The sequence below is a fragment of the Chlorocebus sabaeus genome, chromosome 8, assembly GCF_047675955.1.
Source record: "Chlorocebus sabaeus isolate Y175 chromosome 8, mChlSab1.0.hap1, whole genome shotgun sequence".
In the NCBI taxonomy this organism is placed as follows: Eukaryota; Metazoa; Chordata; class Mammalia; order Primates; family Cercopithecidae; genus Chlorocebus; species Chlorocebus sabaeus.
The window spans coordinates 123,663,125-123,689,216 of NC_132911.1; the positions used below are offsets into that span (position 1 = coordinate 123,663,125).

General features: G+C 43.9%; 1 protein-coding gene across 1 annotated transcript in view; it reads left to right on the forward strand.

Moving 5' to 3' along the window:
* The window catches only part of DEPTOR (DEP domain containing MTOR interacting protein), a 192,954-nt gene that overhangs the window by 84,166 nt on the left and 82,696 nt on the right, over positions 1–26,092 (forward strand). The window contains exon 4 of the mRNA XM_008001442.3: positions 9,882–10,060. Within this exon, the coding sequence (XP_007999633.2) occupies positions 9,882–10,060 (179 nt within the window). The remainder of the gene's footprint in view (positions 1–9,881; positions 10,061–26,092) is intronic.

Consider the following 26,092-nt stretch of genomic DNA (forward strand, 5'->3'; position numbering starts at 1 on the left):
ACCACAACCTCCACCTCCCGGGTTCAAGCAGTTCTCCTGGCTCAGCCTCCCAAGTAGCTGGGATTACAGGCATGCACCGCCATACCGGCTAATTTTGTATTTTTAGTAGAGATGAGGTTTCTCCATGTTGATCAGGCTGGTCTTGAACTCCCAACTTCAGGTGATCCACCTGCCTCGGCCTCTCAAAGTGCTGGGATTACAGGTGTGAGCCACCTTGCCTGACTGAGGTAAAGGTTTTAATATTTGGGTGAATGATTATTAACTTTTTTTTTTTGAAACAGGGTCTCACTCTGTTGCCCAGACTGGAGGACAGTGGTGCAATCACAGCTCACTGCAGCCTCAAACTCCTGGGCTCAAACGATCCTCCCACCTCAGCCTCCCGAGTAGCTAAGACTACAGGCATGTGCCACTACACCCAACTATTTTTTGGTATTTTTTGTAGAGATGGGGTTTTGCCATATTGCCCAGGTTGGTCTCAAATTCCTGGGCTCAAGTGCTCCTCCCACCTTGGCCTCCCGAACTGCTGGGATTAAGGTGTGAGCCACCATGCCCAGTCTGTTTTGCTTTTAAAAATAATTGATCGTATTAACACATGACTTGTTTTTTAAAGCTCTTTCTAAATTCTGAAGCATCTTTTTGACCTAAGCCCCACAGGCCATTTCGCCTCCCTCCCTGGCTTTTGCTTCTGTACATCATTCACATCTATTTCCAGGTTACATAGGGCCTCCTCAGCTCTTTTGAATTTTTTTTCCCAATGTACAAGGAGATCGCTATCAGCTTATTTCTATTCTTGTACTGGCCCCTAAATGTAGTAGTTCCTTCTATTGTAGTGCTGCCTTCCCTCTGGGTTAATATGCATCTGGGAAATCTGAGTCAGATATAGGTCCAGGAAAGGTGGAAATCAGTTCACATGCACAAGCAAAACCTGGTGAGTGCTTGCGGCAGGCAAATATTGTTTTGTGTGTGTGTGTGTGTGTGTGTGTGTGTGTGTGTGTTTGTGTTTTGAGACAGTCTTGCTCTGTTGCCCAGACTGGAGTGCAGTGGCACAATCTCGGCTCACTGCAACCTCTGTCCCCTAGGTTCAAGTGAATCTCCTGCCTTAGCCTCTTGAGTAGCTAGGATTACAGGTGCCTGCCACCACACTTGGCTAATTTTGTAATTTTAGTAGAGACACGGATTTGCTATGTTGGCCAGGATGGTCTTGAACTCCCAATTTCTGGTGACCTAACCACCTCAGCCTCCCAAAATGCTGGGATTTACAGGCATGAGCCACTGCACCCAGACTCTACAATTCAATTTTAAGAGTTATTATGTTCTGGATGCAAATCTGTTATTAGACATAGAATTTGCAAATACTTTCTCCCATTCTGTTCTTGATAGTATTGTTGGAGCACAAAAGTTTTTAATTTTGAAATAGTCCAATTTGTCTATTTCTCTGTTATGTTGCTTGTGCTTTTGGCATCGTGTCTAAGGAGCCACGCCTAACCCAAGCCTATGGAAACTTGCTACTTATGTCTTCTTTCAAACATAGGAGTTTTATAATTTTAGCTCTTATGTTTAGTTCTATAATCCATTTTGACATAATTTTTTCTTTCTTTTTTTTTGAGACAGAGTTTCGCTCTTGTTGCCCTGGCTAGAGTGCAGTGGTATGATCTCGGCTCACCACAACCTCCACCCCCCAAGTTCAAGTGATTCTCCTGCCTCAGCCTCCCGAGTAGCTGGGATTACAGGCAGGCACCACCATGCCCAGCTAATTTTGTATTTTTGGTAGAGATGGGGTTTCTCCATGGTGGTCAGGTGGGTCTCGAACTCTTGACCTCAGGTGATCTACCCACCTTGGCCTCCCGAAGTGCTGGGATTATAGGTGTGAGCCACTGCACCCTGCCGACATAATTTTTGTATAAGTCATGAGGTATATATTAAAAATAGGTGAATTGTATGGTGTGTGAATTATCTCTGAGTAAAGCTTGAAGAAGAAGGAAGGGGAGGGGGTGGGAGAAGAGGGGGAGAAGAAAGAGGAGAAGTCATCCCGGCAACCTCTGCTTCCTCTTTCTTGAGCCCCACATCACCACGTCCAGACTTCCTTACTGGAGAGAGGCTATTTTGAGGGGCACCACCGAGCCAGCTATCCGGTTCTGGCCATCATCTGCTTGCAACTGTGAGTGATCCCAAGCTAGAGTCATGGAGGAACTGCCCAGGTGAACCCCAGACGATGCATCCAGTACTAAGATATAATTAAATGATGGTTATTTTAAGCCACCAAACTTGTCATATAGCAAAAGATAATCACAACAAGTAGTAAGTCAAATACTTGCTTTAACATTGTGACTATATATCAATCCTAAAATAAAATCCCACGAAAGGCTTGGTCTTCAAAATAAGAACCTGGATGGGGACACTAGTTGATTATAAGGGGAAGTGAAATAAGGAAGCGCTAAGGCTGGTGGAGCATGTTGTAAATGGCAGGTTGACCCAATCCAGGCAGGCATGCCAGCTGGCCTCCATCCTAAAGCTCACACTGGCAGAAGCAGCTAACCAGTCACTTGTCCAGAGGCCACCAGATACTTAGTAGGAGCTCTAGACGGCTGGCAGGTCATGTTTCTAGTTACAAGAAATGACACAAGTTAACCCCGTCTGCTCGCCCTCCCCATTGCCTGAAAGGAAAATCACTGAACTGGGAGGGACAGGGTGGTCCAAAACAGGGATAAAGGCTGGAGGGATAAAGGCTGGGAGTCTGTGTTTATATCTTAAATGGAGACTATCAGTAGTGCCGAACTCTCTTGATTACCTCCACACAGGTCTCCTTTTTTTTCTTTTTTTTTTTTTAAAGAGGCAGGGATTTTTTTTTTTTTTTTTTTTGAGATGGATCTCATTCTGTCGCCCAGGCTGGAGTGCAATGTCACCATCTCAGCTCACTGTAACCTCCACCTCCTGGGTTCAAGTGATTCTCCTGCCTCAGCCTCCCAAGTATCTGGGATTATAGGCACCCACCACCACACCCAGCTAATTTTTTTGTATTTTTGGTAGAGACGGGGTTTCACCCTGTTGGTCAGGCTGATCTTGAACTCCTGACCTCAGGTGATCCACCCACCTTGGCCTCCCAAAGTGCTGGGATTACAGGCATGATCCACCTTGCCTGACCCGAGACAAGGTCTTGCTCCATCCAGGCTGGAGTACAATGGCACAATCATAGCTCACGGCAACTTCGAACTCCTGGGCTCAAGGGATCTTCCTGCCTCGGCCTCCCAAAGTGCTGGGATTAAAGGTGGGAGTGAGCAGCTGCACCCAGGCTGGGGTTATTTTTAGTATATACTTGGATTATAGCAGGAGAATCCTTATAATTAAGTTTAATTTATCCACTCAGCTTTTTGAAAACCTACTGTGCTAGGAAAAAACTGTGAACCACATAGACAGGTTCTCTGGTCTCAAAAAGCTTCTAATCAAGGGAGCAGGTAATTCCCCTAGGGCTTTGAGAAGGACCTTAGAAATGGTACATGGTCCGTATTTGCAGGAATTGGAGATTTCTTAGAGAAAGTGATATCTAAAACCAGAAAACTGAGGACGCTAGTTTTTCTTCCATTTTGTCCTCCAAGACACTTTATTTGAGGGTCAAAAGAAATGAAAGAATGGTAGTATTTCTTGCCTGTGCATGCACATGGGTCCTTCTATTTTTTTTTTTCCTTCTTTTTTTTTTTTTTTGAGACAGAGTCTTGCCCTGTTGCCCAGGCTGGAGTGCCATGGTATGATCTTGGCTCACTGCAACCTCTGCTTCCTGGGTTCAACTGATGCTCCTGCCTCAGCCTCTCATGTAGCTGGAATTATAGGCATGTGCCACTATGCCTGGCTAATTTTTGTATTTTTAGTAGAGACGGAGTTTCACCATGTTGGCCAGGGTGGTCTCGAACTCCTGACCTCAAGTGATTTGCCTGCCTTGGCCTCCCAAAGGGCTGGGATTACAGGCATGAGCCACCGCGCCCGGCCTCTATTTTCTTTTCTAGGTTCTTGTCATCATTCCATGTGGCTTTATTCTATGCAGTTTATTCCCTGGAACTTCAGTGTTCATCCATCATTCTGTTGCAACTTTCTGAGCTATGTAACATGCCTCAGTGTGTGTGGTTTCACATATTTTTGCCACCACTTATTCATACAAATGTGTTCCAGCCATCTATTCCTACAAAACAAATCATACTAAGTATTTAGCAGTCTAAAACAACCATGATGTATTATTTCTTTTGATTCTATGGTTTGCATGGTGGTTCCTCTATTGTTTTCATCTGGGCACATTCATAGAGGTCAGGAGTTCGAGACCAGCTGACCAACATGGTGAAACCCTGTCTCTACTAAAAATACAAAAATTAGCTGGGTGTAGTGGTGTACACCTGTAATCCCAGCTGCTCAGGAGGCTGAGGCAGGAGAATAGCTTGAACCCGGGAGGCGGAAGTTGCAGTGAGCCGAGATTACGTCACTGCACTCCAGCCTGGGCGATATAGTGAGACTCTGTCTCAAAAACAAAACAAAGAAGAACAAAAAAAAGAAGAACCTCACTTTCACTGCATCCCATTGGTCTGAGCAAGTCAAAAAGCTAGCCAAAGTTCAAGGGAAATTGAAATGGACTCCGCCTCTTGATAGGAGAAGCAATGAAGTCACACTGGAAGACACATGAAGAACTACCATGTCCGTCTTTGCATACATTTTCCTAGAGAGTGTTTTTATGTTTCTTTCACTTGTGTTGACATACATGTGACAGTTGTCCTTACCACCTTCCAAGAAGGGGTTGTCCATTATTATATTAAATAAAATTCATATTGCTTGTACCAACTCAACTGTTACTAACTTTGGGAAATAAGCCTGTTGGCTATTTCTTTTTTTTTTTTTTTTTTTTTTCTTTTTTTGAGACGGAGTCTCACTCTATTGCCCAGGCTGGAGTGCAGTGGTGTGATCTCAGCTCGCTGCAAGCTCTGCCTCCTGGGTTCACGCCATTCTCCTGCCTCAGCCTCCCCAGCAGCTGGGACTACAGGTGCATACTGCCATGCCTGGCTAATTTTTGTATTTTTAGTAGAGACGGGGTTTCACCATGTTAGCCAGGATGGTCTTGAGCTCCTGACCTTGTGATCTGCCCGCCTCGGCCTCCCAAAGTGCTGGGATTACAGGCGTGAGCCACTGTACCCGACCACCTGTTGGCTATTTCTAAGCATGGATTAAAGTGCAGAAGAGGTTTGATTTGGGAAAAGATCTAAATAAGATTTTTTTTTTTGAAACGGAGTCTTGCTGTGTCCCCCAGGCTGGAGTACAGTGGTGTGATCTCAGTTCAGTGCAACCTCTGCCTCCCAGGTTCAAGAGATACTCTTGCCTTAGCCTTCTACCACAGTAGCTGGGATTACAGTCATGCACCACCACACCCAGTCAATTTTTGTATTTTTAGTAGAGATGGGGTTTCACTGTGTTGGCCAGACTGGTCTTAAACTCATAACCTCAAGTGATCCGCCCTCCTTGGCCGCCCAAAATGCTGGGATTACAGGCGTGAGCTTCCGTGCTTGGCCTCTACATGAGATTTTTAAGTGACTTCTGTTACATGCTGAATAAGAAGGTCTTTAATGAGTTCTATTAGATGTATACGTTCATGGCATATGAATACCATGGTTATACGTTCATGGGCCAGGTGCAGTGGCTCACACCTGTAATCCCAGCACTTTGGGAGGCTGAGGCGGGCAGATTACAAGGTCAGAAGTTCAAGACCAGCCTAGCCAACATGGTGAAACTTCGTTTCCACTAAAGATACAAAAATTAGGCATGGTGGCACACGCCTATAATCCCAGCTGCTCAGGAGGCTGAGGCAGGAGAATTGCTTGAACCTGCAAGTCAAACGTTGCAGTGAGCTGAGATTATGCCACTGCACTCCAGTCTGGGTGACAGGGCGAGACTTTCTCTAAAAAGAAAGAAAGAAAAAAGTATACATTCATATACTTAGAACTTCACTTGCCCCCAAGATTTTTGTTGATAACAACAATTTAGTGAAGCAAGTGGAACAGGTATTATCTTCCTCATTTAATATGAGTTTGGGAGACAGTGAGAAGTTACATGACTAGTTTGTAGCAGAGCTATGTTTGGGTCCCAGGCATCTAATTTCTAATCATGCGCCCCTTCCATGGATTTCCGATAGAACTCTAATCATTCTAGGAAGAGAGAAGGGACCTTAAAGGAATCTCCATTTTCATGAGTTCATAGCTATGAAGGCAGAAATTCATCTTGCCCCAATGTAGGTAAAATGATTACTTACATAGCATAACACTTTGTGTATACTGTACATTATTTTTTATTACAAAGTTGTTTCATTCACACTCATATGATTTTCACAAAAGCTGGCTAAGAATACCATTATACTCTTGAGAAAAACAAGGTTGAATAAAAGAAAAGTGGCTCCCAGCACGTTGGAAGGCTGAGGCTGGCAGATCACCTGAGGTCAGGAGTTCAAGACCAGCCTGGCCAACATGATGAAACCCCGTCTCTACTAAAAATACAAAAATTAGCTGGGCTTGGTGGCACATGCCTGTAATTAGGAACTCATCAGGAATAATTTTGTGGAGGAACATGACACAGTGAACATGGCATTTTATATGGTTCAATTTTTAATTTAACAAAATTTTATGGGCCATGTGTGGTAGCTCACACCTGTAATCCCAGCACTTTGAGAGGCCGAGGCCAGCAGATCACTTGAGGTCAGGAGTTTGAGACCAGCATGGCCAACATGGTGAAAACCCATCTCTACTAAAAATACAAAAAAAAAAAAAAAAAAAAAAAAAAAAAAAATTAGCTGGACATGGTGGTGCATGCCTGTAGTTCCAGCTACTTGGGAAGCTGAGGCAGGAGAATCACCTGAACTTGGGAGGTAGAGGTTGCAGTGCGCTGAGATTGCGCCACCGCACTCCAGCCTGGGTGACAGAGCAAGACTCTGTCTCAAACAAAACAAAACCAAAGAGCGCCAAAGTTTTATGGACAAAAGTGGACTCAACCTTCTTGGAGCCTGCAATTGACCTATCTTTAATCTGATAATCACAGAAACTGTACAGGGAGCAATGAGATGGTCTAATTGAGACCCGACCATAACTGAGATGCAAAACAAGGAGTCAAGTAGGCACAGGAGGGAGTGGTGAGAAGAGAGGGAGAGCATTCTAGCCATGGAGATGGCAAATTCAAAGGCCTGTGGTAGATGGGGCATGGTATGTTTGAGGAACTGAAAGAGGGCAGGATCACACATACTTTATATGCCATGTGAAGAATTTTGGTCTTTATCCTAAAAGCAATGAGAAGCTATGGAAGTGTATTTTCAACAGGGGAAGGACATTATCAGGTTTGAATTTTTAAAAGATAATTTAGTAGTTATGTCTAGACTTAGGTGTCCAAGGTTGGATAGAGAATAAGAGTGGATGCATAGTATAGTCAATTAAGAAAACACTGTAGTTGTCTAAGTTAAAAGTATTGGTATTTTAGACTAAGGTAGTGGCAATGCCTGAGATGGGAAGGCTTAGACATACATGAGAGAGATTTAGAAGTTCAACTTCACAGTTCATACTGATGACTGGGCAGGGGGTGAGGAAGAGGGAGGGACCAAGGACAATGTCTCATTTTCTGGCTGAACAGTGTAAGCACTGACTGGCACAGGACCAAGTTTGGAAGGAAGAATGTAAGCTCAGTTTTGGGCTTGTTGATTTTGAGGTGGCTTTGAGAAATCTATGTGAATGCAAAGCTGTAGGGTTGGGAGTATAGGCCTGGTCTGGGAATATAAATTTGGGAATCTTTGGAACGTGGATGGTAATTGAAGACAGGGACATGGAGGAGCTCACCAGAGAGACTATGGAATGAGAAAAGAGGTATGTAGGGACTGAATCTCAAGGAATTCCAGCCTTTAAAGTCCAGGGAGATGCAGAGAAGCCAACACAAGGGTAGCTGAGTAAGAGATAGGAGCAGAGGGTGGGTTGGAAACCAGGAAACCAGTAGAGTGTGATTGATGTCCCCCTAGCCGAGGACAGTGGTCAGTCTCACTCTGTCACTCAGGCTGGAGTGCAATGGTGCGAACTCGTCTCACTGCAACCTCTGCCTCCTGGGTTCGAGCGACTCTCCTGCCTCAGCCTCCTGAGTAGCTGGTACTACAGGCATGTGCCAATGTGTCTGGCTAATTTTCTCGTATTTTTAGTAGAGACGGGGTTTCGCCAAGCCAGGCTAATCTCAAACTCCTGACCTCAAGCGATCCACCTGCCTCGGCTTCCCAAGGTACTGGGATTACAGGTGTGAGCCACCATTCCCGGCCCCATAGACTGGTATTAATGTCAACCAGAATAAGGACTGACATTTGCGTTACATTGCATCATATATGGATGCATAGGAGAACACTTATAGGCCCAGTTGGAGCTATTTTGGAGATGTGAAAATGGATCCAGAGGAGTTGAGGAAAGCCTGGGAAGATAGGTGTGAGAAGCAAGCTATGTGGGTACGGGAGGATTTCAAGAGTCACCTATGTAGTCGTCTTAGTTCAGGCTACTGTAACAAAATATACCATAGGCTGAGTAGCTTAAACAACAAACATTTGTTTGGGACGTCCAAGATCAAGGTCCCAGCAGATCCAGTGACACCTGCTTCTTGGTTTGATCCTGCTTCTTGGTTTGCAGATGGCTGTCTTCTGGTTATGTCCTCACATGGCAAGAGCAGAGAGAAAGAAAGAGGGCAAGCTCCCTTTTGTCTCTTTTTATAAGGGCACTAATGCCATCGCGAGGGCTCCAGCGTCATAACCTAACTACCTCCCAAATGCGCCACCTGCAAATATCATCACAGTAGAGATTAGAGATTCACAGTATGTAATTAGCAGTGACGGCTGGGCATGGTGGCTCATGCTGGTAATCTTGGCACTTTGGGAGGCCAAGACGGCAGGATCACGAGGTCAGGAGTTTGAGACCAGCCTGGACAATATGGTGAAACCCCATCTCTACTAAAAATACAAAAATTCATCGAGTGTGGTGGCATGTGCCTGTAATCCCAGCTACTCTGGAGGTCAAGGCAGGAGAATCACTTGAACTCAGGAGGTGGAGGTTGCAGTGAGCCAAGATCGCACCATTGCACTCCAGCCTGGGCAATAAGAGTGAAACTCTGTCTCAAAAAAAAAAAAAAAATTTAGCGAGGACACAAAACACTCAGTTCACAGCATTAGTCTTCTTAGCACAGAAGTGAAATAATGCAATTAGGAAAGAAATACTAGCCTTTTCAGAATGGTAGAGTAGAATATGAAATTGTAACTTCTTTTCAAGTTTGCTAACTTGAATGCAGTCTGCTAATCATAGAGTTTTGGATTGCATTTCCATTTTTTTTTTTTCAAATTACTAGGATAAAATGCATCTTGGTTGCTTTTGAAGCAGATCTTCCTCTTAGAAATTACATGTATGGTAGGCTGGGCATAGTGGCTCATGCCTGTAATCCCAGCACTTTGGGACACCAAGGCAGGCGGATCACCTGAGGTTGGGAGTTCAAGACCAGCCTGACCAACATGGAGAAAACCTGTCGCTACTAAAAATACAAAATTAACTGGGCGTGGTGCCACATGCCTGTAATCCTAGCTACTTGGGAGGCCAAGGCAGGAGAATCACTTGAACCTGGAAGGTGGAGGTTGCAGTGAGCTGAGATCACGCCATTGCACTCCAGCCTGGGCAACAAGAGTGAAACTCTGTCTCAAAAAAAAGAAAAAAGAAAAAAAGAAATTACATGTGTGGTGGCACCTGACAGCTGCATCTGTCTGACAACTTTGCTATGGTACTTCACGGAAGCCTATGATTTCAAATGAACTGTTTTCCTTTTGTATAGGTTTATTTGTCTTTTCCCTTTTTTTTTCTTCCCAGGCTGATGAGCCCTGAAAACACACTCCTGCAGCCCAGGGAGGAGGAAGGGGTCAAGTATGAGCGCACCTTCATGGCATCTGAATTCCTGGACTGGCTGGTTCAGGAAGGTGAGGCCACCACAAGGAAAGAGGCAGAACAACTTTGCCACCGGCTTATGGAGCATGGCATCATCCAGCATGGTGAGTGTATTGGGCAGCTTTTGCTGCAGTAACAAGCAGCCCCAAATCTTGTGTCTTACAACAAGTACTTATTTCTCGCTCATGAATCTGTAAGTCAGCTGCACCTCTGCTTATGTTCAGCTTGTCTCCAAGCTGGGGGTCAAGATCAGGTCTGTGCTCCACGCCTTTCCATTCTGGGACACAGACTAGAGGAATATCCACTGTCCGTGATGTGTTGTTTTCAACAGATAGTTGCAGATGCTAAAGAGGGCAGGCAGGTTCTTATAGCACCTCCAAAAGCTGCTGCTTGGATGTAATGTAACATCACAACTCTGTATCTAACTGGCTAAAGCAAGTCATGAAGTCAAGTATAATATGGAGTTGGGAAGTAGATGCCTCCCTGAAGGTTGGTTGTTAGAGGAGAATAAACATTTCCTGAAGCATGATGTAAGCTGCCACAGTGAAGAGTTAATCCAAAGAGCCTTCATAAAAGTGTCACTTTCCTTTTAGGACTGAATCACAATGATGCAATGTAAGTTACTGGTTAGGAAGTGTTTTACAGTCAGCCCTTTGTATCTGTGGGTTCTGCGTCTGTGTATTTAACCAACCATGAATTTAAAATCTTTGGAAAAAATTTGTGTCTGAACTACACCCACATAGACTTTTTTTTCATCATTATTCCCTAAACAGTACAATATAATAACTACTTACAGAGTGTTTACATTGTATTGGGTATTATAAGTAATCTAGAGATGATTTGAAGTATACAAAAGGATGTGCATAGGTTATACATGTAAGGACCAAGAGAACACTTTTCCCTTTGCCCTCTGAAGGTTTGCTGAAAATCACTGACAAGAGGCAGATTTGTTTTGTTTTGTTTAAGACAGAGTCTCCTTCCATTGCCCAGGCTGGACTGCAGAGGCACCATCTCGGCTTACTGCAGTCTCTGCCTCCCAGGTTCAAGCGATTCTCATTCCTCAGCTTCCCAAGTAGCTGGAATTACAGTGGGATTACAGGCGCACTAATTTTGCATTTTTAAGGGAGGGATTTGCCATGTTGGCCAGGCTGGCCTCTAACTCCTGACCTCAAGTGATCCACCCGCCTTGGCCTCCCAAAGAGCTGGGATTACAGGTGTGAACCACCGTGCTGGACCCAAGAAGCAGATGAACAGGAGAAAAGACATACAAATTTATTAACATGTATGGGAGCCTTCAGAATGAAAACCCAGAGATACAGAGAAAATTGTCCGTTGTTATGCTTATATTCAACAAAGTATGGACAGTTATGTAGAAATATGATTGGACAAAAAGGATGTGATCTAAAGTTAGTAGACTGAGTAGAGAAGCCCAACAAGACCTGTCTGTATAGATTCTTTTTGGCCTCTCTGCAGCATTCATTCTTTCTGGGTGTAAGGCAAGACCCTTTCTGGAATGGGAGTCTTTTTTTTTTTTTTTTGAGATTGAGTCTCTCTTTGTCACCCAGGTTGGAGTACAATAGCATGATCTTGGCTCACTGCAACCTCTGCCTCCTGAGTTCAAGTGATGCTCCTGCCTTAGCCTCCCAAGTAGCTGGGATTACAGATGTGCACCACAATACCCGGCTAATTTTTGTACATTTTAGTAGAGATGGGGTTTCACCATGTTGGCCAGGCTGGTCTTGAACTCCTCACCTCAGGTGATCCATCCACCTCAGCCTTCCAAAGTGCTGGGATTATAAGTCTGAGCCACCATGCTCGGCTTGCAATGGGAGTCTTATGACCTACGGTTAACCAAAGTAGGTTAGATAATTTCTTTATGGCCTGTTTTTACACAGAAAGGCAGAGGGAAAGTTAGAGTAATATTTTAAGATGTAATCCCAGCACTTTGGGAGGCTGAGGCGGGCGGATCACCTGAGGTCAGGAGTTCAAGACCAGCCTGGCCAACAGGGTGAAACCCCATCTCTATTAAAAACACAAAAAATTAGCTTGGCATGGTGGTGTGTGCCTGTAGTCCCAGCTACTCAGGAGGCTGAGGCAAGAGAATCGCTTGAACCCGGGAGGTGGAGGTTGCAGTGAGCCGAGATTGTGCCACTGCATTCCAGCCTTGGTGGCAGAGCAAGACTTCATCTCAAAAAAAAAAAGTAAGTATTGTTTTAAAATACTTTTATTTCATTTAGATATATGCTATAAAACATAGGGGCATATGCAGGTGTATATTGAGTTACAACCTAAAATTATTTGTTACTGTGCATTGGAGTCAAATATTTTGGAAGCCGTAGATGTAGAGGCATTGCTTAGAGTGAGTGACACTGTATTCCAGGCTGCTTTCTCCTGTGCAGTTCTGCCACAGTTGGACTCACAGCTGTCTGTTGGTGGCCTAACATGTCTAGCTCTGGTTTCAGTTCACTGAGGAAAGGAAGATGGACAGGGAAGCACGGTGCTGGTGTGATCCCTGACCTTAAACAGTTCATAGTATTGTCAGGACTACGACATGGTTATAGAAGCAATTAGAGAACAGTAGAAGATGTGCTATTTTATTCATTTATTTATTTTATACTATGTGCCAGGCACTGTGCTAATCCTTTTTACCCTTATTAACTTACTAATAAATAAATTGTGTGAGGTAGACACTCTTTTTTATAAAAAAAGTATTGTGGTAAGAACATTAATATGAGAGCCACCTTCTTTTATTATTATTATTATGTTTTAAGACAGAGTTACTCTGATCATGCAGTGGCAGATCTTGGCTCACTGCCACCTCCACTTCCCAGTTTCAAGGGATTCTCCTGCCTCAGCCTCCCAAGTAGCTGCGTACCACCACACCCAGCTAGTTTTTGTATTTTTAGTAGAAACAGGATTTCACCATGTTGGCCAGGTGGGTCTCGAACTCCTGACTCAAGTGATCCACCTGCCCCAGTCTCCCAAAGTGCTGGGATTACAGGCACGAGCCACCATGCCTGGCCTGAGAGCTACCTTCTTAACACATGTTTAGATGTACAATACTATAGGGCCAACATTCTTATTATCTCCATTTTACAAATCAGGAGGTGAAGGCACCAATAGGATAAATCACTTGTCTGACGCCACTCAGGTAGTAATGTCCAAATGGATATTACTGCTAGTAAGTGTGACCTTGGAGTTGGGTAGGATGACTGGGGTTTTCCCCCGTGAAAAGTGGTAGGTTTGGGTTACGGTTGGTTCTTTCATATCTTTGCTCTGCAGAGAAAAAGTCAGATGAGGCTGGGCGCGGTGGCTTAGCGAGCTGGCCAACATGGCAAAACCCCGTCTCTACTGAAGAAACAAAAATTAGCTGGGAGTGGTGGCAGATGCCTGTAATCCCAACTACTTGGGAGGCTGAGGCAGTGAGAATCTCTTGAACCCTGGAGGCAGAGGGTTTCTATTTTTAGTAGAGAGAGGGTTTCACCATGTCAGTCAGGCAGGTCTCGAACTCCTGACCTCAGGTGATCCACTGCCTTGGCCTCCCAAAGTGCTGGGATTACAGGCGTGAGCCATCGCACCCAGCCAATAAAAAATATTAACCACAGAAGTATGCTTTCCATGGTTGTAAGAGGACTGAATATTCTGTATAGAAACTGGGGTTTCTGAGGGAGTTTCAGTTTCCAAGCACAGTAATTCATTGCTAGGTCACAGGTTGTAACTTGGAGTTATGAAAATATGGCCACCATACCTGTGTATGTTAGAGCTCATGGTAAGTACCAGTTAGTGTCTTGAGCAAAGCTTTTAATTGTCTGGCTAATAATTAATTTCATAGGTTAAACATTAAGGAAAGTCAGCCTTTAGGCTTTGAGCAGAGGGTTTCCGGATAAAAGTGGTTCCCTATTTTGAAACCAGTAAGTGTAAAAATCAGGTTCACCTATAAAATCCTAACTAGCTTCATCTGTGAATGGTGACTGGTGCACTTTACTCAAGGCAGAAATTGTTAGATGAATAATTAACATGTATGTGTATTTATGTGGATATATATGTGTGCATGTATATGTACATGTTTATACAAATGTCTATATGTTGATCACATCTATACATATTTGTCTAGCTTTTTAATTTATGGATGGGTACCATGTATAAAGGCATTAGGCTACTTTATAGATCTTAATATACTGTGTATTTAATATGTATGTGCTTCACACATATGCTTTGTATGTTGTACTTATTAAATCCTCACAGCAATTTTGTGGCATTAGTATTATTATTGCAGATTTACAGTGAAGAAATCTGGGCTTCACATCCTTTAAGAGATTTTCTCAAGTTGCAGAGCTACCCTGTAGCTAGTAGGTGTTGTATCTTAGAAAGAAGCTTGCCTTGGTCTGGGATGTATGTGACTGCGTATGGCTGCCTGGCACAATGGAATGAGCACAGTCTTTGGAAGGAGACAGACTGGATTTAGATGCAGCTTTTTCACCTACTAAGTGGCCACATCTGCATCTCATAACTTTCCCATTCCTTGGATTTTGAAACTATAAAATTAGAGTTACATGATAGACCTTTGAGAGTTTGTTTTTTCAGAGACCTATGAGCATCCACATGTTCAGTGTGTGCTAGAAGGTTTCAACGCGTAGTTGTATTCGTGGCTAAGATTTATTACGGTGAAATGATACACAGCAGGGTCAGCAAGAGACAAGGGCACATCGGGTGGAGTGTGGAGAAATCCAGGCACAGGTTCCTATGTTCTGCCTTCTTGAAGGGACTCCCTCCTCTAGCCGAGAAATGCAGTAACATGTGCAATATCTTTGCCCAGGGGAGCCTTTGTAGGGGCCAAGGGAAAACATCCCCTTTCCTGTCTGAAGGTTGGCTGAAAAATCAACTCACAAAAGACAGATCAGTTGGAGAAAAGGCAAACCAATTTATTAGCGTGTACACGGGGAGAACCAGAGTGATTACCTAATATCCCAATGCGGTACAGCTGCTATGTCCCCTGCTTCTTAGAGGAAAGGGAGATGGGGAAGTGTGAATGATTTTTAGGAGGATTCAATAGGCTTGAAGAATATACAATGGCCTACTACAAAGTCCATTGGGTCAGCAGAGCAGACCATGGTTTGTGACAAAACTCTGACCAGGTTTGTCGACAGACTTCAGTCTTTCTTCCTGTCATATGAGTTCAGTTAATGAAAACTCAGGGAAGGAACCAGAGGTAAATTGTTTTCTTCTTTGGCAGATCCAGACTTAGGCAGGTAGGAACTTCAGAGAACTTTATCCAGTGCTTTGGGGGACACAGAGGATTGAGGGACAGAAGCAGGGGAGAAGGTCAGAGACATCGTAACTTTTTCTTCAGTTCAGCATATCAAAGTGCCATATTTTGGGGTATCCATTTCTGAGCCCTAATACCATGTTGAGGTGCAGAGCCAAAGATTTTTACTGGGGGCTTTTCTCATAGGTACGCTCTGTTTGCTCAGCCAGCCGCAACCAGTAGCATTCCAGTCTCTCAGAAGGAAAGCAAGTATTCTCTATAAATCACACTGTTTGTACAAACAGTCTAGGCAGGCCGATACAACACAATTCAGTGCGCCAGGTGGGCAAGGTCCTTATCAGTGAGTGACTTGGGAACCTTCCAAAAGCCAAGTTCCCAGATGCTAGCCATGGACCAGCCACATAAGCCAGCCCTTCTGTATTGGGGCTGCTATGGTAACTCTTTCCTGCACAGAATTGTTGGGAGAATTAAGCGATTGCACTTGGCAAAAGCTTTTAACACAACATCTACCTCTTATGGCCTTCAAATGCTAGCTCTTGTACCTAATCTGATCTACTCTAAATAATAGGTGAAATGTATAGAGCTCTTACTATATCCCAGCCACTGTCCTAAGAACTCTATTCACATATGTATTTCCCTCAATAACTCTGAGAGTTAGGTATCATACTCATTCTCATTTTTGAGATAAAGTTAAGTAACATGCTGACGGCTGGGCATGGTGGCTCAGGCCTGTAATCCCAGCACTTTGGGAGGCTGAGGCAGGCGGATCATTTGAGGTCAGGAGTTCAAGACCAGCTTAAGCAACATAGTGAAATCCTCTCTCTGCTAAAAATACAAAAGTTAGCCGGGCATGGTGGCACGCGCCGGTAGTCCCAGCTACTTGGGAGGCTGAGGCAGGAGAATTGCTGGAACCAAAGAGGCAGAGGTTGCAGTGAGCTGAGATCATACCACTGCACTCCAGCCTGTGTGAAAGAATAAGACGTGTCTCGAAAAAAAAAAAAAAGAAAAAGAAAAAAAAAAAGTAACATGCTGAAGATGAGAGCTATTGAGTGGTAGATTCAAGATTCAAATCAAGACAGTCTAGCTTCAGAGCCTGTACTCTTAACCACTAAAGAAGATGAGATGCTAACTGCAGGCCCCATTAGAAAAAAATTCTCAAGTTCTGTTGCATCAGCTGAATCAGCCAACACAGCCTGGCAGATATTTAAACTATAAAAATTATTAACCTGTGAAATCTACAAGATTCTCTTCCCCCAAACAATGACCAGGGACCTTGAGATTTCTGGGTAACCTTTGCAAACAGGAAATGGGATGAACACACTTTTTTTTTTTTTTTTTTTTGAGATGGAGTTTCGCTCTTGTTGCCTAGTCTGAAGTACAATGGTGTGATCTCGTCTTACCACAACCTCTGCCCCCCAGGTTCAAACAATTCTCCTGCCTCAGCCTCCCAAGTAGCTGGGATTACAGGCATGTGCCACTGCACCTGGCTAATTTTGTATTTTTAGTAGAGACGGGGTTTCTCCATTTTGGTCAGGCTGGTCTCGAACTCCCGACCTCAGGTGATCCTCCCGCCTTGGCCTCCCAAAGTGTTGGGATTACAGGCATGAGCCCCTGTACCTGGCCTCTTTTCTTTTTTTGAAACAGGGTTTTGCTCTGTTGACAGGCTGGAGTGCAGTGACATGATCATGGCTCACTGCAGCCGTGACCTCCCAGGCTAAATCGGTCCTCCCACCTCAGCTCCTGAGTAGCCAGGACTACTAGTGCTCACCACCATAGCCGGCTAATTTTTTTATCTTTCGTAGAGAGGGAGGTTGTTGCCAAGTTGCCCAGGTTGGTCTTGAACTCCTGGGCTCAAGCGATCCTCTAGCCTTGGCCTCCCAAAGTGCCGGGATTACAGGTGTGAGCCACTGCAAAGGGCCTGAACATACTTCTTTACTCACATAAGTTACCTTTCTCAACTCCTTTAGCTGCCATCCGGCTATTTTAGCAGCTTTAAATGGAGGGAGATGGAAACCAGATAATGACGTGGGTAAATTGCTCACAGCTGCAGCAGCTGACCCTGGCCTACCAGGCTACCGCTGCTGTGTCTGGGTGGATAATTTCCTCTTTTAGAACTTTAGTCAGAGCACTTCAACAATTTCAACACTAAGCCCTCTTTCTTTTTCTTTTGTTTTAAACATATATTTATGTAATACAGTGCCATATACAAAGCAGTTTTACATACATTATCTTTTTAATCCTCTCAGTTGCTTTAGAGTAGCTATGATTACCTCATCCTTCAGTGGAAGACAGTAGCAGAGACATTTGCTCTGCTGCCATGAAGGGAGAATTTGGGATCTGTAGCAAAGGAAGCTAGAGGCCACATCCAGACAGGAATTAACTGCATCTCTCCAATAATTAAGATAATTGATAGAGATCAGCCTAAGCCTGGAATAGCCCAGCTGGAAAGGAAAGGGGAAAAAGGGGGAGAGAAAAGGGAAGGAAGAAAAAGAAGGCACTAACTGGGTGTGGTGGTTCATGCCTGTAATCTCAGCTCTTTGGGAGGCTGAATGGGGAGGATTGCTTGAGGACAGGAGTTTGGGACCAGCCTGGGCAGTATAGTGAGATCTTGTCTCTCTGGAAAAAAAAAAAAAAAAAAAAAAGAAAAAGAACATACTGATGATTGAGGCTAAAGGCAAGCTTACACAGAGGAGGAAAAATAATTTTTTCTTTACTTTTCATGAGTTCTTAACTGAGACCTGCTATAACAAAGGACAGACTAACAAGAGAAAAATGAACAGAAGTTTAATAATATGTATGCCCTCTGTAAATATGGGTGAAAATACAGAGAAATGAGTAAATCTCTAGGATAGATCTGAAAAGAGTAGTTGAGGCCAGGCGTGGTGGCTCACACCTGTAATCCCAGCACTTCGGGAGGCTGAGGTGAGTGAATCACTTGAGGCCAAGAGTTCTAGACTAGCCTGGCTGACATGGAGAAACCCCGTCTCTACTAAAAATATAAAAATTAGGCAGGCGTGATGGTGCGTGCCTGTAATCCCAGTCACTTGGGAGGTTGAGGCAGGAGAACCGCTTGAGCTCAGGAGGCAGAGGTTGCCGTGAGCCAAGATTGCGCCACTGCACTCCAGCCTCCTGGGTAACAGAGCAAGACTCTGTCTCAAAATAAAATAAAATAAAATAAGGGTTGTTCAGACTTCAGTCTTTAATACCATTATTCCCTGAAACAAAGAAAAAAAAGATGTAACCCAGTTAAAACCAGAGGGCCAGAAAAAGCACCTTATACAAATGTAAGGTTGGTTATGCAGATTTAGGTCAACACCTTCTTTATTTATTATGAGTCTCTAGTGACTTAATTTTCTTTCTGTCCCTGGTGCAGAGAGGGAGAGACCCTTAAAGAGGGGCATTTCCCAGCTGTGTATGGTGGCTCACACTTGTAATCCTAACAATTTTAGAGGCTAAGGCGGGAGGATTGCTAGAGCCCAGGAGTTTGAGACCAGCTTGGGCAACATAGCAAAATCCCATCTCTTAAAACAAAAAAATTTTAAAAAAGGACAAAAGAACATTTCCTTTACAGATGTACATTTCTAAAAGGACAACTTTTTGGAGCTACTGTTGTGTCTGCAGCTTCTCAAAATAACCAGTACCAAACAATCCTTATGCCATGGAGCCATATTTTGGCCTGGCATGTCCTGAGCCCCTGCAATTGCAACTTTCTCAAGACTACATGGCATTAAGAAAAAAATTATTGACACTTGTTAGAAAAGTAAGGAAAACTTTGTTTAAGATTACTACAATAGGGGTATTGCAATAGGGGAGACAGATTGGACTCAACTTAAAATATAGGGACAAGTGGGGATTTAGAGTCAAGGAGCACAGTGTGGGGTTGGTCAGTGGATGGAAAATTACTAAACAGGAGACTTAGGGCGGGGAGATTCTTGCTCAAGACAGGCCAAGGACTTAGAAATCAAAGGTGGAGATAACAAACTTGATTGGGTATCAAGGGTGAGGGATTGTCAGTACACTGACTTATCAGGGTTCTTTGCTAAAACTGGGCTGGGTAAGCCAAGACAGCAGGATGGGGGTGGAGGGGAGGGGAAGGGAGCAGCAAGGTGGAGGCCCTGTAGAAAAGAGGGCTCAAAGGAGCCTGACTGAATCTTGGTCCAGGGGAGCATCCGTCAGTGCCGACCTAGCCTTGCTTGCCCACCCGTCCTCCCTCTCCATCGCGGCTCTCCTGCTCTCCTACTCATGCTTGCTCCTTTTTTTTTTGAGATGGAGTCTCACTTTGTTGCCCAGGCTGGAGTGCAGTGAACGAAGATTGTGCTGGGTTCAAGTGATTCTCCTGCCTCAGCCTCCCGAATAGCTGGGATTACAGGTGTGTGCCACCACACTGGGCTAATTTTTGTACTGTTAATAGAGATGGGGTTTCCCCATACTGGCCAGGCTGGTCTTGAACTCCTGACCTCAGGCAATCCACCTACCTGGCCCTCCCAAAGTGCTGGGATTGCAGGCATGAGTCACCACGCCCAGCCCCCTACTCATGCTCTCTGATTGGCATTTGCTAACTTCTTGCCAAGAGGACTTTCAAGTCAAGAAGAAGAAATGGAGGAGACTTCTTTACAGATGGCACCCTGTGTCTTAGCCTTTCTTTACCCCTAACTAGAGAGTGAATGCTTTAAGGATAGAGAAGTTGTTTTGTTCATTTCTGTATTCCTATTGGTTTGGCATATATATATATATACACACACACACGAGATATATATTTACATGAGATATATATATGAGATATATACAATATATATCATATCTCTCATATATATATGAGATATATATATATAAATAGAGTACTCAGCAAAAATGTATTGAATGAACAAGTGACAAAAGTGACCACTTACTGAGGACTTGGCCTTTGCTGGGCACAATACTGGTGTTTATACCAGCAAGCTTCTTTGAATATAAGCAGCTCCAATCATCACTTCCTTTAAATATATGGCAGAGCCAGCTGATAGTTAAAGGAAATGTTGAAAACAAGGCAACCTGAAGAAGAGAAACTGAAGCAACTCTGGGGATCCAGGAACCAGGGACTAGTGACTAAAAGGTAATCCCTTCCAGCCACTTATGGCCAGGTGAATCAGCTCTGTTTTCTGCATATGCAGTTGCCTTCTCCAGATGCTAATGCTCTAGAGAGGACCCTTACTGGCTGAGTCAGCTCATAGGCTCGCCTCTTGACCCTAGGTGGGGACCCTTTGACTGACAGATTCACCAAGTGGGAGAGTGGGGGTAGTTGTTCCACTCTCCCCACTCACACCCTGCAAAGAAAAACAAGAAAAAGCAAGCCCTGTTTTCACAGGGAAATGAGTGCTTGGCAGGCTGTTCTTTACTGCTATTAGCTCATTTAATCTTCACAAGCAATCAATGCACTTGATACTGTTATCTCTCTTTTTAAATTTTATTCCATTTTTTATTAGATGGAGTCTTACTCTGTCACCCAGGCCGGAGTACAGGGGCGCAATCTTGGCTCACTGCAACCTCCGCCTCCCGGGTTCAAGCAATTTTCTTGCCTCAGCTTTCCAAGTAGCTAGAATTACAGGCACATGCCACGACACCTAGCTAATTTTTTTGTACTTTTGGTAGAGACAGGGTTTCGCCGTGTTGGCCAAGCTGGTCTCAAACTCCTGACCTCAAGTGATCCGCCCGCCCTGGCCTCCCAAAGTATCGGAATTACAGGCATGAGCTACTGCACCCGACCATCTCTCTGTTTTTTTAAGATGAGGACATTGAGGCATTTGCAACTGGTATAATCATTCTTAGCTCCTAAATGTTAAACTTTGAACAGAAAAAAAAAAAAAAAAAAAAAGCTGGGTAGAGTATTTTCTCAATCTACTTTCAATATTTAACATTTCAAGTGTAATCTTAGCAGTAGCCGTAATCTAATCTAATTTTTTACTTTCCCAATTTAGACTTTCTGGGCATGTTCCCACTGTGCTCTCTCATATGCTTTAGCCCTGTGTTACTTTCTGTTATAGCTGAATCCAGTGCAGGAGGAAAAATAGACACAGCCAGAATGCTGTTGTAATGTAAATAGAAAGGAACAGGTTGCTTGACAGCGGGCTAAGACATTGGCACACAATATAGTGTTGGTTTAGGTAAAAGGAAAATGTACCTATAACGGCACCAAGCCTTAACTTTTCAGAAAGTATGAAAGGAATACAGGATGCTTTATCTTATGTAATCTTCTGAAAGAAGAGTGTTATGCACACAGACCAGAGGTTTCTCTCTCTCTCTCTCTCTCTCTCTCTCTCTTTCTCTTGTTTTAAAGATGAGGTCTTGCTATATTGCCCAGGCTGATCTTGAACTCCTGGGGTCAAGTGATCCTCCCATCTCAGCCTCCCAAAGTTCTGGAATTACAGGCATGAACCACCATGCCCCTTTGAGGTTTTTCTTTTGTAAACAGTGTCATACCTATGAATATTTCTTTCCTTCTTGACATTTGTAGAATCTTTGTCCATTGTATATGAACTGCTTCTCGAGGTACAACCTACACTTATTTCTGAAGCCTGTGTTCCTACCCACTCCGGCCTCAGTCCTGACAGCTTGTCACGCAGTGTCCCCTGCAATATGTGGTCCTCACTTTGCCCAAGCATGCGCTTTTTACAACAGCACACAGAAGTCTTAAAACACAAGCACAGGATCTCTATGCAGTTGAGGTATACTGAAAGTGTGCTCCTACTGAGTGCTCAGTTTGGCCTTATCTGGTCATTTAAATCCTCAGCTGGGTTTAAGTTGTCATTTTCAGTGGGACCTGTAGGCCGGGGTCTCAGGCTCACTAGCAGAGCATATCAGGTTTCTCAGTCTCCTGGGTGGAACAGAGTTCAAACAGCAGTTTCTGATATGCTTCCTCTCTCTCCTGGTCAAAGAGTGCTGTGGTATTAAGTTCCAGTTCCTGATGAACATGGGCTAAATCATACTCATCAATGGAAGGCGGGGGCTGAGGAGACAAGGGGACCAAAAGTTGAGGGGCTCTCCTTTAAGCAGGGAATTGTTTCCATTCTCTTTCCATCATAGACCTTTCTTCTATCCCTGACCCTTGTGTCAACCTTGGGTGAGTTTCTAGTATCAGCCCCCTCCCAGCTGGGTGGCCAGGGGGTTTGGGTTGGGATTCCTGTCTGGGACTCAGGCTCTCCTTATGCAGGTATAAATAATGATCACTCTCAGCTGTTTCAACCTTGCTGCACTGCTGTCACTCATGATTCTTCCTCTAGAAGTTTTTCCACTAGCCTCTTCTGGCTTTTGATTCTGAGCCGCTCACTATCATTCAGTTTCTCTGAGCTGATACTCTCATTTCAGTACATCTGGGTCATCTTTTCTGTTTGGCTCTCTGGTTCTTTGGAAAAACTCCTTCTTTCTATCTTCCCTCTCCCTGCTCCCTGCTCACCCCCATTCCAGCCAGGAATGGATAAACAAGTCCAAGTATGAAAGTATGTTAATGCCAGGGAGTATGTTAATGCCAGGGAGTAACTACCAGGAATAAAACTGAGCTTAAGTAAACTCATCAGTGTGACCATGGAACGATATGAAGATGAAATTTAAGAAGGAATTTCACTTACACTCACATACATCTATCCTGATTATGATTGGAAAAATATGCGTGTTAATATTCATAATCAGTTTTGATTTAGAGAGTAATGTTTTTAAAAATTGTTAATTAGTATGTTATTTTAAAATCAACATTTTAAAGGCTAGAACCTTTCATCCAACTTTTTTTCTTTTTTTTTTTGAGACGGAGTCTTGCTCTGTTGCCCAGGCTGGAGTGCAGTGGCATGATCTTGGCTTACTGCAACCTCCACCTCCCAAGCACAAGCAATTCTCCCTCCTCAGCCTCCTGAGTAGCTGGGACTACGGGCGTGGCTAATTTTTGTATTTTTCATAGAAACAGGGTCTTGCAATGTTGCCCAGGCTGGTCTCCAACTCCTGACCTCACATGATGCACCTGCCTTGGCCTCCTAAAGCGCTGGGATTACAGGCGTGAGCTACCGTGCCCGGCCCAGCATTTTTTCTAGAAAGCTTCCCTTTACTTTCTTCCTCCTCTAAGTGATGACACTTGACCCAACAAGGAGCTTACCCCACTCTCCCTTCCATCCAAGGAAGGCCTGTGTATCAGGATTCATATTCTTTAAATTTTATTTTAGCCACTCCCCTAGCTGTCCCAGGTTTTGGTCATATTGGCGGTTGGCAAAGCCTCCAGGCCGCTGGAGGGAAGGGGTGGGTGTTGGTTTTGCCTCACTGGCTCATTCCTGTGACTCTGAAATCCTTTTTGGTGCTGAAAACATAACCTCAATGGGGGATTCCCCTTAAGTGGGAACAGAATGTGCTTCCTCATCAAAATAAGGGAAATGGGATCGGGGAGATAATGTGATAAAAACTGGAACAACTCTTGATCATTTGCGTGTTCAGGACAAGGATCATCTTCTATGGCAAATGACTTTCAAGGTGCTGTACCTGACGAAAGGGATGAACTTGTTTGTTGGTTGGCGGTTCTGTTCTTGTGGGAAATCAGCCACCACACCAGTGCTACCCAGTGAAACTATGCTAGGAGCCACTAAGACAATCTACATATGTGATTTTAAATTTTCTAGTAGAAATGGCACAAAAAAAAGGAGGAATGGGTTAATCTTCATAATATACTTTAACTCGCCATCTCCAAAATATTATCATTTAAAAATGCAATCTATATGAAAAATACAAATTAGCTACTTTACATTTTGTTATACTAAGTCTTCAAAATCCAGTGTTTTTTCACTTAATCAGACTCACATTTCAAGGCTCATGTGGCTAGTGGCTGCCATCTTGGAGAACACAGCTCTAGACCGTTTTGAAACCAGCAGAGGGCAGCATGGTGTCCTGGCCATTGTGCATTTCATTTTTCTTTTTTCTTTTCTCTCTCTTTTTTTTTTTTCCTTGGAGATGGAGTTTAGCTCTTGTTGCCCATGCTGGAGTGCAGTGGTGCAATCTTAGCTCACTGCAACCTCTGCCTCCTGGGTTCAAGCAATTATCCTGCCTCAGCCTCCCAAGCAGCTGGGATTACAGGCACGTGCCACCACAGTCAGCTAATTTTTGTATTTTTAATGGAGATGGGGTTTCACCATCTTGGCCAGGCTGGTCGCGAACTCCTGACCTCAGGTGGTCCACCTGCCTCGGCCTCCCAAAGTGCTAGGACTACAGGCGTGAGACACTGTGCCCGGCTGCATTTCATTTTTCAGTCCCTTATCTCTGTGATCTTTGTTCCTCTATGTCTGAGATTTCTGACATCTGTGTTTTTACAGTGCCAATTTGGACATCTATATAAAGTGGGTATGAGCCACATAGGTAACAACAAATGTTCTCCCTTCCCCAGCACCATGATTTCACAATCCTATTTTCTTTCTCTCTCAGTTTTTGATGAGGAAGCTAAAGCCCAAAGGTATTAGGAAGTCACCCAAAGAAAACACAGTAAATGGCATGAGGAGAAATACAACTATAGTGTCTGACTCCAGAATCCAAGTTCCAAACAACTGTTCTATGGCCTCCATGAGAAAGAATTCCTGTACTTGTTTAACAGGTTCTCCTAAAGAATCGAAACAATGCCCATCAAACTGCTAATGTATGACTTCCAAACTGAATTAACACCAAATTCTATACTACCAAGTATATTTTAGGACGAGTCTATTCAGGTCCATTTGCAGCTTCAATTTTCTACTTTTTCTTTCCACTCCGTTTTTACTTTTCATTTTTTAATATTTCCAGAAGTCAAAAATGTAGGACAGGCACAGTGGCTCATGCCTATATTCCTAGCACTTTGGGAGGCTGAGACGGGCCATCATTTGAGCCCAGGAATTCAAGACAAGCCTGGGCAACACAGTGAAACTCCATCTCTACAAAATATCAAAATAGTTAGCCAGGTGTGGTGATGCACGCCTGTAGTCCCAACTACTCAGGAGGCTGAGATGAGAGGATTGCTTGAGCCTGGAAAGGTTAAAGCTGCAGTGAGCAGTGATTGTGCCACTGCACTCCAGGCAACGGAGCAAGACCCTATCTCAAAAAAAAAAAAAAAAATGTAGTTAGCTATTATTGTCTAGACTGGATTTGATTTTGGCAAGTCTCTTAAATCCTAGTCTTCAGTCTGGGCGTGGTGGCTCACACCTGTAATCTCAGCACTTTGGGAAGCTGAGGCAGGCGAATCACGAGGTCAGGAGTTTGAGACCAGCCTGGCCAACATGGTGAAACCTCATCTCTACTAAAAATATGAAAAGTTAGCTGGGAGTGGTGGCGGGCGCCTGTAATCTCAGCTACTCAGGAGGCTGAGTCAGGAGAATCGCTTGATCTGGGAGGTGGAGATTGCAGTGAGCCAAGATCATGCCACTGCACTCTAGCTGGGGTGACAATGTAAGACTCCGTATTTAAAAAAATAAAAATAAAAATAAAAATTTAGTTTTCATTGTGGGGTCCTTTGGAGTTTTACTGACAGCAGAACAATATTATTAATGGTATATTAGCATTATGGAGACCCTGTCTTTCAGGGAGCGATTGGTTTCTACAGATTTATTAATTTCACTTGCTTTGGATAAAAGAATACAGTATCGTAATTTCTCTTCCACAGATGGAAAAATTGAGGCCTAGGGACTGAACATAACATAACTGAACGTTCCCCTGTTCTATCGCAGGGGAATCTGAGCCACGTTGCTAGAAGCTAGGTCTTCTGACAGCTTGACTTCCTGTCTAAGCAGCTTCATGGCTTCTGAGTCAAGCATAGTTTCTTAACACAATATGGGCTTCAAATAGATAGAAAGTGTTTGTTTCCTAAGCTTTTGATCTTATGTCTCTAGACTTGAATTTGGGA